Genomic DNA, 17632 nt, shown 5'->3' with positions numbered 1-17632 from the left:
GAAAATTTCAACTGCCTGCTAGTAATAGGTGGCCCTTACAGTCGGTTGGCCCTATGCGTGAATAGTAGCCAAAGATTAACATGAGGCGAGTTTTAAAAACAAGCTAGCATGTATTTTTAACTTTCTAAACTATCCCATAATTATACTTCTGCTGAGTGCACAAGACAGGACACAGGGTTTGCCATATCTTTATTTTTTAAGTCATATTTAGTCAGAGTCTTGCAGTATCATTGACAGCATACAGTTAAGAGACAATACAAAAACAAAAACTGCTTAGAAAATACTTACCTAGGCCATTCCTGGTTTGTGTGATAAAAATCAATTTATATGTGGATGACAGCTAAAGTGAAATATAGGCCCTTTCCAATGATTACCAACAAGAAACTCCTTTGTCCAGCTTTGTCCAATAGTCTTTGCAAGCATAGTGTGTGACATCAAAGAGGACAACAGCTATTGAGAGTATTCCTAAATTGACACATGACAAAATCCTTACAAGTTGGCATTCGGTGAGGGAAAAGTCTTCCTCAAGACCATCTTCCTCCAAACTTGCACGTCTACTCGTTGCAGTCATATTTAACAATAACAGCTTAAGACAAAATAAAGAGCAGTTGCAAACTATGTTTTAAGAATGCATGTTAAAGCTGATTAAACGCAAGTCAGAGTTACAACTTTCATGGTGCAACATTGTCCTTTTTAACACAGAACACTTAATCCAATTATAAGTAGATCAACAAGGTGATGGAGGCTGGACATTCTCTCCACGAGCCAGCAAGTAGTCCCATATTCACACAGAGAGGACAAAAAAATAAAATCCACTGATCCAAGCACTGAAGGGGTAGAGGGGCATTCATTTTCCTCTCATAGTCACCAAAGATGCCATAGTTTAGGACAGGAGTCTCAGATGAAGAGCCTGAAAGGCTCAGGCTCTATCTAGTTAAAGAAACGCCGATGTGAGATTCCATGACGAATGTGAAGGGGGACAAATGGCTACACCTGTAGGCTCCTTAACAAACAAGAGTCCTATTTACAGGGAAGGAGAGGCATAGAGACGATCAGATATAAACAATTCAGGGAAGATGGCTGGAGTGGAAGTTATTGATCGCTCAAGCTAGGGTGCTCATGAAGGTTGGAAAGTAAGGACGGTGGGAAGGACTGGTCAGGGTGTGCAGGAAGGAAGGCGGCGTGCATCCATTTCAGGCATTCTCGCTGGTCTCTATTGGCTGGAGTTTGACCATGTGGTCTGGCTTGTTCCCATTGGCATGGTGCTCCCACATCTGTAGATAGAGCTTCTCCAGCTCAATGGTGTACTGTTTGGTGTTGAAAAGAGGGCTGCAGATTCGCTGCTTCCAAACACGTGCTCTGACCATCTTCAGGCTGCAGGAAAGAAAGAGGGTGGTCGGAGTGGCAGTTATATAACAGAAAAGACAATTTGCTGCCATCAATAGAAGTCAGAGATAAAATTCTACTTACTATTCCATGTCAGAGCCAAGTTTGACTGCTACATCCTCATACTCCTGGCGACTTTGAGCGATTAGCTCAGGACAGCCCAGACAGGTGAGTTGTGAGGCAGCAACACGGGAGGCCAGGGTCTCACCTTAAGGAGTTTTTAAATGAAAGAGCAGCCATGACATAAGATTTCTTCAACAAATATAAAGTTATTTCATTCCAAGAATAAATTTGATTTTTAAATCCATTTGTGCTGACTGAATTGGTCCAATTCTCGCCTTGATACTTTAGAGCAGTCAAGACATTTTTATTCATTATCCAAACAATTTTGTTGCCCTGAGAAATCACCCAGTGTCTGTCCCTCAAAATCCATCTAGTGTCCAAATTCTCACCTGGCATGGTAACCATGGGTGTCCCGGCCCAGAGAACATCCATGCCTGTGGTGTGGCCATTACACAGAGGAGTGTCCAGGCACACATCCGCCAGCTGGCCCCTCCTCACATGCTCCTCCTTGGGAGCCACGGGAGAGAAGATGATGCGGGAGCCAGGGAGGCCCATGTTCTGGGCGTACTGCTGAATGTTGGGCTCACCCACAGCAGGGAAACGAAGAAGCCACAGAACACTGTTGGGCACACGCTTAAGGATCTAAATGAGGGGGGGAGAGTATTTAAAAAAAAAAAAAAAATGGATTTCAGTGAATTGCAGGAACAATACAAGTACTGATTAATTATTAGAAACAAAAATAAAAGTCTAGTTATCAGATGACTACAGAAATTCATTTAACCCATTTTTATATCTTAACTCCCTTCACATAAGACCAGAGTTTAAGGAATGCTCACAACAGTTATGTTCAAACCAAGTCTAGCTGTCCAACTTACATTGGCCCACATCTGCAGTGTTGGGGGGTCAATCTTGTAGAGCTGGTTAAAGTTGCAGTAGACAATGGAATCCTCAGGGAGTCCATACTGGGAGCGAGTTGTCACAACAATTGTGCGTGGCACCTCCTCTCCAGTGGCAGCTTTGTTGTTAATCTAAAATAGAAGACAAGATGGTGCTGTTGAAAAATATACTGGCCTCTCCGCTTTCTTCCTCTGAGTTATAGATAGTGGGAAGTGAAAGGCATTATCTGTTGGAGCCACATAGTGTTAGTGAGCCTATTGGTGAGTATAGGTAGTTTGTAATGCCAGTAATTTTAAGGCCAAATCCTTAGTGCCACCAGTTCCCTCTCCACCAGTTTTTGTGCTTTCCTGTTACTTTCATGAACACAGCATACCTGGTCCACAGTCGCAGAGACTACAACCTCTTCTGCTGAAAAGATCTGGAAAAGCACCATGCTAAAATAAATTGCTGCTCTTGCCTTTGTCTCTGCATGTATGGATGTTTTATACCCATGTTGTTACATATTGCAAGTCAAGATTGTGTGCTCGTATGGACGCGTGCGAACATGCATACCTGTGTGGTGGCCAGGCCATTGCTGACAGTGAAGCCATTGATTGTGACCTGGATTTGGCCTTGGTTGATCATGTTGATGATGGCTTCAGCTGCTGTGTTCATGGGGATCACGGGCATGGACAGAGCCCCATTGGTGTCTCCAGAAGGTTCCTGGTTGTTGTCGCACTTCATCTGGACAGAGAGAAGAGAGTAGTTCCAACTTAACTGCTTGGAAATGGTTTCAAGAACATAAAGGGAAAAAAACAACGCAATCAACAATAATGTGCAAAGTAGATTAATGTATTGCCTAACTATGGCAGTATTAGTTTGCCATATAGCAAGTACAATGATTTTCTCAGAAAATGTACCAGTATCTGCTTGAGCAGAGACTGGCCAAGATTTCCCCATTCTTTAGAAAAATGGCTTAATTTGTCAATGTGATTCAAAGAAAACAGCGATACCATGAGCTAGCAGGCAGATGGTGCCAATTTACCTATCATACATACAGGGTCACCCACAAAAATTCATCACTGGTTCTTAAATAATCCAAGTTCACATACGCTATCAAAAATCAACTCCCATGTTCATCAGGACCAGAGTTTCAGTTAATTGTCTTTCCTCACCTTTACTACCTTCACATCTGGCAGACTGTCCAAGAAGGCCTTCAGATCAATGCCATTAAGCACAATGCGATTGTCAAAGATGTGTCCATTAGACTTGAAATCAATCACTGCCTTTTTCTGTTGATCACAAAAAGAAAACATGTTCCATGTGTTAAAAAAAAACATGCTGATTAATTAGTTTAAGGCCACTGCTAAGATCTGGTGTTAGTTAACCAAAGACTTGTGCCACAAACAGCTAACAACTAGAGAAAAAAATTAGAAATTTGACTTGATAATGGACAACACAGACAACTAAGAGGAAAGGATGGACAAACCTTGAGGTGAGGGAACATGTTGGCGTGGTCTCCAATGAAGAAAGTGTGGGGCATGTAGGCCAGTTTCTCAGAATACTGTTCAGCTACTTCGATTGGTGATGTCTCCTTGTCGGAGATGATATAATCCATGAAGGGAGCCCCACTGGTTCCTGGGTAGCCCAGCCACATAGCCTAATAGGGTATAGATCAAAATTAGGGATGCATTATTGATGCCAGAAAAATTGATTATTGTATCCTGCTTCAAGTCTAACATTTGCATAGTAGTTTCAGATTCCATGATTTTGTCATCAGAACTGGACTTTGCATGTGACTGCCAAAATGTGCATGTCACATCTTTAACCAGGTGACTTCTTTTGCATAGATAGAGCCCTGTGCCTGACAGAAACCATATGCAGGACTGACCTGAATGGGTGCAGGGCGCAGGGCAAACAGCTCGTTGCGGGCTCCCTTGGTGTATCCATTCATGTTGACCAGGATGTGGACTCCATCCTGGTGGATACGGTCAGCTGCCTTGCCATTGCAGGGGCTCTGACAGAAGAGGAGAAGCAGCGTGATTGTTGAATGGAGATTAATTCATTCACATAAAATAAAGACTGATTCAAGACACAACCCTAGGTCATAACAGTTACCTGTGAGAGGTCTGTGAAGTGATGAGCCTCTGCTACCACTTTCACACGGAAGTTGGTGCTATCATCAGGGCTGAGGGCGTAGCAGAACACCTTGAGAGAAAAACACATTGAATGTTAAGTTGACGCAAATAAATACACATTGCCACATTTCAAATCAATACTCATTGGCAAATTCAGACATTCCTATAAGTATCATACACATTTGTTGAGTCAAGTTTGTATTTCCTAGGGTGAAGAATTTAAAATGACGGTCTCACCTCAAATTTCTCAGAGTTGTGCATGCCAGGAATGGACTGCATCAGGTGGGAGGTAGGGTGGTTGCCGAAGTCAGAGCTGACATAGCCAATACGCAGACGACCACTACTGGCCTTCAGATCCTTAGGATGCTCATAAGCAGGTTTGTGCAGAGCATTGATCTGTGGAACAAGCAGGGGTATAAGACTACAACTACAGCAGGACAACCAATTCTAGCAGGACTAAGTATACTGTAGGTATACTGACTGTAGTAATGGTTAAGTTAGACTAAACTACTGCTATTAATCCATCTCAAATTAAAGTTAATTCTTGTCCAACCTTTTATCACACCCTCATCCCTGCAAGCACCTCTTTCACCACCAGCTTACACCACATTTTCTGTCAAATAAAATATACCCCCCCCCCCCCCACTATACAGAACCAGTACCATGTCAGGATAGCACTTTATCATCCCTTACCTAGCCCATGTCCCTGCAGGCAGCCATAGCCATCACCAGCCACTTTCCAACCCATAAAAAGTAGGATAAAAGTTTACTTGCTTTGATCAGTGCGTGTACCTTGTCCAGACAAAGGTTGCCATGGCGCTCGGCAATGGCCTTGCGGAAGCCGTGGGACAGCGGATACAGCATGCTATGGTGAGGGTGCACTGATGGCAGACGGTTCTTATCCAGCTGGTCGGCCACAATGCTCACTAGTTTCTTCATCCGCTCATCATAGTCTGTCCAGTCACACACAATCTGAAAGGGTGACGGGAATAAGGTGAATAAGACAGAGGGAAGTTCAAAAGGCTTGACATTTCATCTGTCAACATGAACAGAGAATAGGTTTTGTTTCAAGTGCACACAGCAACATTGATGTACATTAGACTTAGTAATGAAGTTTCAGGTACCTGCAGGCAGTGTGCCAAGTTGCAGTAGGCATCAGGGAAGTCCGGCTTGAGTTTCAAGGCTGTGCGGTAAGACGCAATGGCCTCTGGGATGTTGCCAGAGTCCTGAAAGAATGAAAAAACTAAATTAGAATAATTGATGTAGGGGACAATGGAATGTTTACAGCTATCTCTATACATATAAAAACTCCAGGAAACTGCCAAATACCACCAATATTTAAAATACATCTATATTAAGCAGACAATTACAATTACTTTTACGCAAAAGAAAGAGTATTGAGCAAACATTAAGTATTAGTTTCATCTATGATCCTCCCCACCTTGTGAATAGAGGCCAGATTGCTGTGAGCGTCAGCAAAGGCAGGGTTGATCTGGATGGCACGGGTGTAGCATTGCAGGGCTCCTTGTACATCTTGCATTTCCTTCAGTGTGTTGCCCATGTTTGAGTAGGCATCAGCAAATGTGGGACTGATTCTAAAATCAGAGGGGAAGAAACCGCTTAACACCTGTATAACAACATGAATCCATCCTAAATTGTTGTTAAGTGTCCTTCAATAACATCAATAAAAATTCAGCATAGTGTATGACTTTAAGACTGACAAGTTGATGGCCATTTCTTCCAGGAATACATGTGAAGCCAGACAGATCTCAACCCCAATAATCTCTTAAAAAAACAAGTGATGGAATTTCTCAGAGGAACGGTGTAGCATCACACCAATAGAGTTCTGAACATTTGTATAATCTATGATATGGTGCACTGAAGCTGTTGTGTCAGCTTGTGGTGGCATAAAAATCTATTAAAACAATTTATCTTGGCGGTTACCTGTAGTTAGCATAAGTTACTAACCTGATAGCCTCCTTGTAATGCATGAGGGCCTCCTGGAGTTTCCCCTGCTGCTGCAGGACGCTGGCTAGGTTAGAGTGAGCTGCTGCAAACTCTGGGAAAACCTGATGAAAAACAAACAGAGCCCAGCACTTTACTTAACAAGTGCAAGATTGTGCCATGTTCATATGTAAAGCAACCATGATTGTCAAGTTAAATAGATGTAATTATAGGTGGAAAATAGTGAGGGTACAATCAGTAAACTCTCTGCTCACCTCCAGGGCTTTCCTATAGAGCTGAACTGCTTCCTCAATGTTGCCCTGCTCACGCTTGATATTGGCCAAATTGTTGAGGGAGTCGGCATGGGTTGGGCATAGGCGTAAGGCTGTGTTGTAACACTCTTCTGCTTCAGATACCTGGGGAAGAATATAAACCTTGAAAGGTTAAATAAAATAAATGCATAAGTCGATTGACTGGGACAAATACATACACACAATGAAGGGCAGACTCAAAAGGACACCATTTGAGATTGTTAAGAGCAGATAGACTGGACTCTGACTCAACAAGCAGTCATTGTTCGTGTCATTTGCATACATTATGCGTATACAGAAATACTACATCAAACTTTTATATGTATAGAAAAGATGCTTGTTCATCTGCAATGCCATGTGAGCTGGGAATGTTCACAGCTCAGACAGTTAAATACAAAGCTATCTTTACAGGGGACACACACCAACCAAACAAAAAACAAAAACTATGTATCGTCTTACATTGCCCTTCTCCTTCAGAGCGTTTGCCAGGTTGCAGTAGGCATCAGGGAAGTGGGGCTGCAATTCAATAGCACGACGGTAGGTGTCAATAGCCAGGTCGATGAGGCCCTGCTCATAGTAGACACAGGCCAGGTTGCCATGGACAACAGCATGGTTGGGGCTAAGGCTCAGCGCTCGCAGGTAGCCAGCCACAGCTCTGGAAACAAAAGATACCATTTAGGCTCAATGACCAAGCTTTTGCTCTTATTTTAAGTCGCAGCTCTCATCTACAGACAGTTTGCTCATCTCTTTACAAGCAGTTAAGGCTAATTACAATTTAAATGCAAAATTTCAAAAGTGAAGCCAACCCATAGGCCAGCACAGCGAGACAACCAAAGTAGCATTTAAGTAACATTTAAAACCATCAAATACATTTTACTAAAAAGTCCATCACTGCAAATTTTGAGAAAAAGTTTGCAAAGCCATTAAGATTACCTTTCATCCTGACTGCTGTCTATGCCAGACATCTTTGTACAACTAGAACCTCCACTGTCAACAACTCAGTTCACTTGTGACAGTAGACAGGCCACTGTCATAATTACTGTGCAATGTGACTGCTTTAGTAGTGCAATTAGTTGGAGCTTTTACAAATTACAAAGACTAAGTCAGTGAAAATGATTCCACCATTTCATTGGTAGTGTGGCAGCCCTCGTCAGCCTGAGCATGACGGCAGCTCTGTAGGCGTGGTGCGGTTGCCCTGCCTAAACAATGGTATGGGAAACACTTACAAAGCTAACAATATGAACAGAAAGACAATGAAATCTAGTCTTACAGCATTGATGACTCATTTTAAATCCTTAAAAATGTAAGGGTGTGTTAGGGTGGTGTTTTCTGCCTTCCATTTCATGAGGTACACTAACCTGTCAAAGATGCGGGCTTCCTTCAAAACATTGCCCAAATTGATGTAAGCGTCAAGGAAATTTGGGTCCAGCGTCACTGCCTACAAATTTGAATAAACATTATATTAAAACATGGGAAAAAGCAAAAATATTTATATCAAGATGGAAAGTAATAAGCCTTAAAATTCGCAAAATATCGCAACTGACCTTCTCAAAATGGTGTATGGCCAGCCATATCTCTCCTTGGGCATTGAACACACAGCCCAGGTTGCTCCAAGCCACTGCAAAGTTGGGCTGAGTTTCAATGGCTTTCAGGTAGCAAGCCTTGTATGGGTTAACAATGAAAAACCACAGGAGGAGGAGAGGAAGAGGTAGAGTGGGAAAGGTATAGTATGTAGAAGGGAGGACAAGGGATTGTAAAATAAATAACAAATAAAAGATTGAGAATAGAAAGGAAGAAAAGAAACAAAAAAGAAAAGAAAACAAAAAGGGCAGAGGAAACAGAATTAGTGACCATTCTCCATGATGGCAAAAAGTGAGTCTGCAGCATGGGCTCGCGTGCGCTCAAGTCTGCCGCGCTAAGCTGCCTTGCTTTTTCCTACGCTGCGCAGATCCAACCAACACCCACACGCAGGCCCTCATCCCACAGTTATGATCCCATTCTTACAAAACACAATGGTGCCCATGCCAGATGAACGGCTCTCTGATTAGTAATAACCCAGAATAGTAATAATCATCAGATCTAAAAATTACACAACACTGATTATCAGCATGATATCTGCATATTCTATGTGGGCATGATATCTCACAACCTTGGATGATCGACACTGCGTGCAGGTGAAGGTCCCTGTAATGCATGCGCACAAATCCGCGCAGGTGTGTGACTATCACCACCACAACGCACCGCATACTGCTGCTCGCATGACCCTGCTGCTAGCAAAGGTCATTATTCGCCTGCTGCGCTCGCTGACTGGCCAGGTGAGACAGCTGCAGACCCGTAACCCCTGGCAGCACTCCTGCTACACCAGACTGGCACATGCTCAGTACCCACATAGTCTCTCAGGACAAAGGGGGATTGTGGGGGATTGAGGGATCACAGTAACCAGTGGCTAGACTGTGAAATGCATAACATTTGGGAAGTAAACAGCCAATTGTGCAATATCTGTCATAAACACAGAGCATAAAGGATTTTTTGGACAATCTAAAGTGCATTAGTGCATTATGAGAGCCAATTGTATCTTGTCTGAGATTTAGGGGCTTTTGTGTGCGAGGCTGGCAGAGGGTGGGGGGAGGTCCGCAACCAACAGGCCGAGGGGGGTAAGGGGGCAGGGGTTGCTTGCTTGCGCTTGCCGCCTTTTTGGTTGCATGGAAGGCATCGCTGCGCAGCCCCTGCGCTACTGCAGACTCACAGCGCATTATCTGCATCATCAGATCGCTGCAACTCCAAATAAAGAAGGAAAAATAAAACAAAATAGGAAAAACAACCAACATGTAAGAGTTAGAGGGTTCTTACTTGTTTTTCACGATTATTGCTTCCAATCCAAGTTTCTTTTTATTTACTACAGAATTGGGGAATTAGTATAACATATCTTAAGGAATGCTTACTGTACTTTCTCTTTTCTTTCTTTGTTATTTTTTCTTGTTTGCTCTTCAAAGGAAGCCACAAGACAGAGGAGCTCAAGCATGGAGTGAGTTGATTTTTCTTTTGTTGGCAGTTACAAACCCGTTACCATATTTTTGGACTTTGTCAGAGTGGCGGCCGCAGCTGGCTGGAAGAAGAGGAGAGGACTGATGCTGCCCTAGTGTTCCTTTCCGCCAGGCACCTACGCAGGAATAGTGTCACCCACCTGAAACCTTCTAAATAACAATATCAGTTCCGGAAAAACCAAAAGAGACAAAATCAGAAAACAAGATCGTTAGTATAAGTTTGCAAACAATACATTATTTTTTCATATGGAAATAAAACAGCTTCTTCCAAATCACAACAAAACTTAAAAGAAATTGTTCTTAGTTTTCATTCATGCAATGAATGTTTCTTTAAACAAAAAAACAAACAAACAAAAAGAAGACTTAAAATGGTAGCTGGGAGGGAAGAAAGGCTTTGATGCGTTATATTTATCGGTGCAATAGATTGAGGCTTGAAATTGTCCATTAATCCAGTTTTCAAACTACAGAAAAGGAGGGAGGTTACTGGCTTGATCTTCCCCAAATGAACTGATCCCATTTCTTTGGGAATATCATTGCATATTTGAAGGAAAAGTAATAATCATTACTTTTCTTTTATTCTTTTTCCTTTGCAGAAAAGATTTGTAATACTTTGATTTTCTTTATCCTGTCCTGCTTTCTTGAATCCTGGCCAATGGGTAGGGAGAAAAGTCTGTCGTTTAAATACTTGTATCTAGAAGCCTCCACAGCTCTGAAATAAAGAGGTCATCGCTGTTGCTGCGCGTGCTTCTGTCTCTCTAACCCAGCATCTGACGCGGGCGGTGGAGTACAGGTAGTGAGCTGTCTGCCTGGCGCAGCTCGGGCCACTCCACAGGCTCTTAAGAACGAACCCTCCTAAACCCACACGATAAAACCGAGTATTCAATAGCAGGGGATGTCAGATTAGATAACCAGTTAGGTGCAGCTGTCACTACCAGCCACAATCAGAGGAACATTAATGAGGTGTGTATGAAGAGAGCACTGTGGGGCCTGCTGGAGCCTGGACTGGGCATAGCTGAAGGGTCAGGAAGACAGCTCTGTGCGCGCTCACTCCACCGGTCCTCAGCAAGCGCGCGGGGGGTGGAGCGACAGAGCAGGGGGAGCTGGTAACTCCCTAGTGCTCCTCCCCACTCCTTAACCCCCCTCTAGCACCAAATAAGATGGCCTGTAACCATAGAGACAACATCTCCACATCTCCAGTTTTGACCCAACCCAGGAATGGAGTCCCTGTAACTAGTATAGAGAAATAGTTTGAAGTGACAAAAGGGGGCTTAACAAGTGAGGGAAAACACACAGGCAACAGCTGTGCTGAAAGCAAATGAGCTTGATAACGTGGCATTAGCCTCTTGATAAACAATACTGGAGTACAGTGGTTTGGTTAGAGACCATCTTATCTTTTGCATTGCAAAGATAAACTAGCTTCTCATCAGTTCATTTATTCTTCAAAGACCGAGCCAGCATTTTCCCTCCAAAATCAATCATTCATCAGAATGCATGGGTTGAGGTTCACAAATTACATCAATATAGATCAACACTGTAAATTTAAAAATTGTAGCCTTTCTTCCTGAAAGGGGGGGGTGGGGGCGGGAGACCTCTGGTAACAGGTCAGGGTAAAGAAAAGGACTTTGGGACTAAGAGAGTGGTAAAGGGTGGAGGCAAAAGGGATGTATCTATTTTAACTATCCTAAAAAACAAAATGTATCAAGCCATCTGAAAAGTAATCAACAGAAACAGGAAGGTTTGAGTCTAAGATGAATATATTAACAAAAAAGTAATAAACAAAGGGAACAGTTGACTCATAGGGAAGTGGCGACTCATTCCAGTCCAATGCTTCCCAAGATTTTTGGAAAGTTAGGGGTGTGAAGCTCACTGTGTCCCTGAGAAATGAGAGAAAGCTACGGTTCCCTGTCCTTCACTTGGCCAGGGGGGCTGCAGCTAAACCTGAGTGGGTGGAGGTATAGGGCCATGGAAGTACAGGGAAAGGACTTGATGTGGGAGAAGCTTATAATTATGTCAAAAGGGTGAAAGGAATAAAAAAAAAAATCTATGGCCTTAGTGTTCAAATGGGATGCTAAAAATGACCATTTCTGGACAAATAAAAGAAAGAGAAAAAAAAAGAATAAAATAAAACATCTTTGCAACGGGCAACCCACTGGGACATACCTTGGCCTCCTCCAAACGCCCGAGGGCTTTGAGCAAGTTGCCCAAGTCACTACGCACACAATAAAGATCCTGGTGAAAAAAAAAAAAAGGGTTCATTACATTGTTACATAAAACCACAGATCAACATGGTCAATCTAGTCTGCTGTCATCATGACAAATAGGTCCATTCTAGGATTTTCTTCCTCAGTGAGGTCTGCCTATGGCACCAGGGTTACTCACAGGGTTATACTGTAATGCAGACACGTAAGCCTGCACAGCTCCCTCCATGTCCCCCGCTGCCACCAGAGCTGCTGCCAAGTTGATGTATCCATCGATAAAATCTGGCTTCAGTCTCAAGGCGTGTCGATAGTGCTCTATGGCCTCCTGCAGTTGCCCACGCTCCTTATACACATTCCCCAGGTTTGAGTAGGCCTCAGCCAGCATTGGGTTCTGTTTGATGGCCAAGGTACTGAAGTGAGCAGACCTGCGGGCCAGAAAGGATATGGGATGGTCACAAACATGATGGAGTGGCTAGCAGTGCTGACTAGGTAGAAAAGAGAGGCAGCAACAAGGTGCAAGGTAAAAAAAAAAAGAGAGAGACTTGTCTGTGTTTAATAAAGCCTTATGATTCTTAAAGTGCATTCATAGGCATATTTGCCTATGTGTTGTATGCCTATGTGCTAACTTCTAAACCTACTGAAGTCCACCGTTTCTCAGCGTCTATTGTGCAAGCTGATCCACTCACATGCACAGAAATCACTAGGAAAAAAGTAAAGGAGATCAAACCCGTAACCTTCACCATGACACCTGTTAAGAAAGAGCGTGGCCACCACCGAAACTGTGAAAAGAGATTTTTTTAAGGAGGGAAAGAAAAGAGTGACAACTCATTTGACTGAGCAACAGAAACTCCAGAGGACAGCTCAGCTGCTGCATTCGACTCCCCACACCAGCTGTGTGCAGTGAAAGTCACAGTGGGCCCAGTGTTCTCTGCACCTCCACTCCACATGGTGAGTGTGCTTTGAGCCAGTCCCCCCCCCCCCCCCCACCTCACCTGTCGAGTCTACGGCACTGGAAGTGGATGGAAGACAGGAGCAGCAGCACGCCTGTGTTGTCAGGCTCCTGCCTCCACAGCTGCATGCAATGGCGCTCTGCTGCCTCAAAGTCTCCTGACTGATACTCCCGGTGCGCCAGCTCAGCCAACCCTTGGAAGGAAAGCATACGTTTTGTCGGTTCTGGAGCACCAACACAGCCCAAGGAGGGGGGGAAACAACATGTTAGAGGTGATGGAAGAAAATGAGGCAGACAAATGAAAAAAAAGAAAAGAAAAATGAATGAAAAGCTAATGCTTTCCAGGAGAATAAATGGCTAACCATTTTAAACTCAACAGATAACAGTGTAGAGGCAATGACCAAAATAAAATCACTAAGGTTAACTGTCTCAATCAGACAACTGCCAGAATATCTTTAATGCAACATGGCATACAACTGTCTGAAATCATATTCAAGTCATACAAAGTCCAACTTTGCATGAGAAACTGCGTCATTTGTTGTTGTATTTGTTGAGTGTCATTTGATGTTTTAATTGTTATGTCTCAAACATTTGCTTGGGTTGAGGTCTGGTGCCTTGAGGCCCTTAACATTTTTATTGGTTGCTCAATACTTATTTTTACCCCCAAGCAACTGACATTTTAAAACCTAATTTTTTTCCCCATTTATTCACAGTCCAATTATCTAAATAAATGTCACATTAAACAGATTTGCGGTTGTGCTTATTGTGTAGTCTGTCTCATGAAGTGAGAGGCTACTGTAGAAGGGGCATTTTACACAAAGGTAGCCCAGGGTTTCCCCCAAAAAAAAACAGTAGTTTGTGGAAGTGCCAAGTTACTTGGAAGGCAAGCAGCGGCTCAAATAATGTGTGATGTGCAATTTCATACTTGATAAACCAGTAGAGGCATTTTAAGCCACCAATGATGGCCAGTTGGCCACATGCTCCATGCAATTGGACCCATCACTGATTTAGGTGCTTCTACTGATTTATCAAAACTTGAAATTGCATATCGCCGCTCCAGCATATGGTACTGAAGAAATAAGCCTGGCATTTGCTGTTATAATGCAAACAATGATGGATTATGAAACATGATCCAGACAAAATGGTTGCTCAACTGTTCATGCTTAACTGATTCGAGCAATGGATGGCAAGGGTGTGCTAATGAGAAAAGAAAAAACAGGGGCAGGGCTTGTGCCAGGGCTTGTGCCAAAACCAATGTGGAAGGATCATGAAAAATTTACTAGCCTTTTGGTAGTTTAAGGTTGCATACCATATTGTCAAACATGCATACTTAATTACACATACACACTTTATTGGTGCACACGAGTGGAACAACACTGACTTTAAAAACTCCACCTGTCAACTGTTAAGAATTGCTGAACAAAATATTTAGAGTATTTCATGCATTGACTTTGCCACTACAGTTAGAAAATCACCAAGCCATGTCCTTGTATTTGGACATAGAGCGCACCAGCCTTGAGTTGGCTGATGCTTGCTTGACTTCTAACCTACTGCCTGGTGTACAAGTGCAGGCTGTATTTCCCCTATGCAGGGCTCTTGGGGCTCTGTGTGGCCTCAACAGTGCATACCATAACTGCCCTAAATAGTGCACATTGAAAAAAGCATTACACACAAACAAACACACTGAGGCCAGGCTCTTTGAAAATCAATTGCACTGCTCACTACTGTCACCATTATTATATATTTTGATGCAGTACAAGTGGATAACAGGTGAACCCGTTATAAAAGTTGAAGTTGTATTGAAAAAACGTGCTGCTTGGTGAATTTGATCTATGCCAAATTTAAAAGTGGACTCTTAATGACTCAGAAAAGATCTTAAGCCATGTTCCACTGGGTATTGATAAGAAAGGTAAGTACATTTTGGCATGCAGTTTCACACGGAACATGCCGGTGTCTACTCCTGGCAAATTAGGCTACAGCTTGTGATTTAAAAAAAATCTTAACATTTTCAAATAACCCATGTCGACCGCAGTTATTGCAACATGACCTGGCTACTAGCCCCTGACATGTGCCATTGAAAGGTTGAAATTTTATTGAGTTAAGTACTGCTTGGTGGATGAGATGTATGCCAAATTTGCATTCAATTCGTAAAAGGTTGTCAGTTGGGAATCATCACATCGGTTGGGAACAGTGCATACAGCCGCTAAGTAATTGCAGTAAAGTTTGCCACCATGTGTGGCAGTATTGAGCACTGTGTTGTTTGTGAGCGTGCAAACAACTATGTTGAAGAAGTCAAAGCGACCATATTGCCCACTTGCCAATGATTTTTTGGACACAGGTGGGTTTCAAGAGGGATTTATTTGAATTTATTATTTGGAATTTAACTGAACAACTTATTTGTACAGAAGGACATTGCATTCACCTGGAAATAAATTTAGCCTGTTTTTTTAATTTTGAATCCATTACATTCTCTCTCATTCTGAGAAAAGATCTCATAATTCAGTTAATTATTTCATAATTCAGACATAATTATCTCAAATCTGAGATGAAGATATCGATAAATCTGGGCAGAGGTGATGATGTATGCTTGTAGAGATGCTTTTCACGTGCACACTGTATGATTTTAGTTAAACTGCGTGACAATTGCCTCAATGTCTTGAATCACCACGTAGCCAGCTTGAACACATTTCATATGCATAACAATATATCCGTGATGTATGCCATATTGGCCCCACTGATAAATAAGACAATGTCAAGCAGATCAGAGTTGGCTTTTCACCTGTAAGGTGCCTGCGCGAAGGCGACACACTAATGACAATGCCATCTATATTATTCAGACACTAGTATCTCTCAGTGTCTCAAACCAAGATGGAAATACAACTGGCTTAAATAGCTGTCATGTAGGCCTTCCGTGAAATGTACAGTATTTCTACAAGCACACATTACCATCTCCATCCGAATTTACCGAGACCATTGTCTCATAATTATGAGATCTTTTCTTTTTTATGTTATGAGGGAAAGAGGTAATGAATTCGGAAAAAGCTGTTTTTCTTGTCAAAGTTAAAGCAAGACGTTTTCGTCTATTTGCTAATTATTCGCCTTTATGTAAAAGTAGACAGGAAAAGCTTTACGTATGTGTTGTCGGCTGTGTAAAAAAAATAGCCTTGATTGTTCTGGGGTCAGATTGATTTTACGTATGGGATAAACGTCAATGAGCAGTACAGGACTGTGCAAAAAACACAACAAAACATGCACAGTCCTGTGACATGGCAAACGGCATGTAGCTGTATGTTGTCAAGACTTCCTCAAAGATCGCGTCAGGCTCATGATGCAAGAATTGCAACGACTTCTTGAGCCCGCTCGATGTACCCCGAGCGCTACAACAGCAATGTCAAACTTGGGCACAACCCACACACATGCGTGTGTATGCCTCGTAGCCTTTCAAATAGCAAGTAGCAAGTGCCCCCCATGGTGCCCATACCCAGCTACCGTTAGCTACTTGGCCAGCTAACATTCCTAAGCTAGGTAGTCCGTAACCAAACTAAAATCTATGAACTATCGTGTTACCACCATGGTCAATTATGTGCTGTGCATACAAGCTTGACAACGTTAGCCAGCTAATGCTAGCTATTTGCTAGCTAATTAAAGGCAGCCTACCTGTGCTGTCAGCCACGTTTCCCACTGAGCTCGCCATCTCCTCGGTCTTCGTGTCTTGCACGGTGGTCGTCAGTGTGTAGTCTGATAAATTACAATTTCAGAGAAAATGTATGCCGGGCAATCGCCGTTTTCGGTCGCGGCTAACGTTAGCCAGCTAGTTAACACGTTAGCTATCAGGCAAGCTAGCTAACCTTGGTAATGCGTACCTCGAGCTATCAGCCACCAGACGGTACAGTGCGTAGTGAAGACTGTCACACTGTCTTAGAGTGGTCGATATATAACCACTGTAACTATTAATCAACTTTCCTCGTTACAAAATCGATCATTTCATTGGCATCTAACGCGTTGACGGAAGGCTCAAGCTGATTTCCCTCTTCACAACAAAGCAGCTGTAGAACATAAAATGGCGGAGTGTTTAGGACTCATTTTTGCCAGAAACTAGATCCACGCATCGCCATTACGAGATAATATTATTTTGGTTGAGTGCTTATAATTGTCATCTTTATCACATAATAATCAGTCAGTTTAGTTTCTGTCTTAAAAGTGTTTGGTTTCTAGTCATGCATTATACTTTTTGTCCTCGAAAGAAACATAATATGAGCCCATATCAAGAATAACGCTGCGCGGAAGAACACATTGGTGCAGCGAGACATTGCGGCAAATTATGTTCTAGAAAAAAGCACCATCAATGCCTCAAAGAATCATGGGATATCGCTCTCGCTCTCTCCCTCTCTCTCTCTCTCTCTCTCTCACACACACACACACACACACACACACACTGGTTTTCTTAGCTTGACATCGTGTCAAAGTCTATAGAGGGGAAAATAAAGGAAAAGAAGAGGGAGGTAATAAAATAAAAAAGAAACTCTCTATGCATGTTGTATACCTTACAAATTTACACATTACACATGTATAACTTGAAAGTCCCTAAACGTAGGTTACAAAGAAATGTTTCTACTTATTTTATCTTGCATTGTGCCAAATTTAGCTACCAGCCATACACTGGGATTAATAAAGTACTACCACAAACTAGGCTGCTGCCACTAATACTAGTAACCTAGTACTA

General features: G+C 42.6%; 1 protein-coding gene across 6 annotated transcripts; it reads right to left on the bottom strand.

Annotated features, from left to right (window-relative positions):
- Positions 1 to 172: 172 nt before the first annotated feature.
- LOC139648590 (UDP-N-acetylglucosamine--peptide N-acetylglucosaminyltransferase 110 kDa subunit) lies at positions 173 to 16937 on the bottom strand. 6 transcript variants are annotated; one of them, XM_071524765.1, is made up of 22 exons: positions 16567 to 16937; positions 12953 to 13133; positions 12142 to 12385; positions 11923 to 11991; positions 8263 to 8379; positions 8077 to 8156; positions 7178 to 7373; positions 6683 to 6841; positions 6432 to 6532; positions 5905 to 6058; positions 5588 to 5689; positions 5238 to 5435; positions 4701 to 4859; positions 4444 to 4533; positions 4217 to 4342; positions 3815 to 3985; positions 3501 to 3617; positions 2899 to 3069; positions 2325 to 2477; positions 1839 to 2091; positions 1471 to 1594; positions 173 to 1374 (listed from the first exon to the last, which is right to left on the bottom strand). In XM_071524765.1, the coding sequence occupies exons 1-22, from the start codon at positions 16601 to 16603 to the stop codon at positions 1194 to 1196; spliced, it is 3183 nt and encodes a 1060-aa protein (XP_071380866.1). In that variant the 5' UTR covers positions 16604 to 16937; the 3' UTR covers positions 173 to 1193. The 6 variants fall into 6 exon arrangements, with proteins under 6 accessions (XP_071380866.1, XP_071380874.1, XP_071380889.1 ...); XM_071524773.1 differs by having other exon boundaries at positions 6683 to 6823; XM_071524788.1 differs by having other exon boundaries at positions 5256 to 5435; positions 6683 to 6823.
- Positions 16938 to 17632: the final 695 nt, after the last annotated feature.

This window comes from Centroberyx affinis, unplaced genomic scaffold, assembly GCF_046629955.1.
Source record: "Centroberyx affinis isolate AG114_WGS23_722 - 3 ecotype Tasmania unplaced genomic scaffold, CSIRO-AGI_Caff_v1 ptg000108l_1, whole genome shotgun sequence".
Lineage (NCBI taxonomy): Eukaryota > Metazoa > Chordata > Actinopteri > Beryciformes > Berycidae > Centroberyx > Centroberyx affinis.
This window is presented reverse-complemented; position numbering and strand designations above follow the sequence as displayed.

Excerpts from the sequence above, each read along its gene's own strand:
- LOC139648590 (XM_071524765.1), bottom strand. The coding sequence starts at position 16,603 with ATGGCGAGCTCAGTGGGAAACGTGGCTGACAGCACAG. Across the intron at positions 4,860-5,237 it reads AGGTACACGCACTGATCAAA|ATCAATGCTCTGCACAAACC; the intron begins GCAAGTAAACTT and ends CTTGTTCCACAG. Across the intron at positions 1,375-1,470 it reads CTTGGCTCTGACATGGAATA|CCTGAAGATGGTCAGAGCAC; the intron begins GTAAGTAGAATT and ends TCTTTCCTGCAG.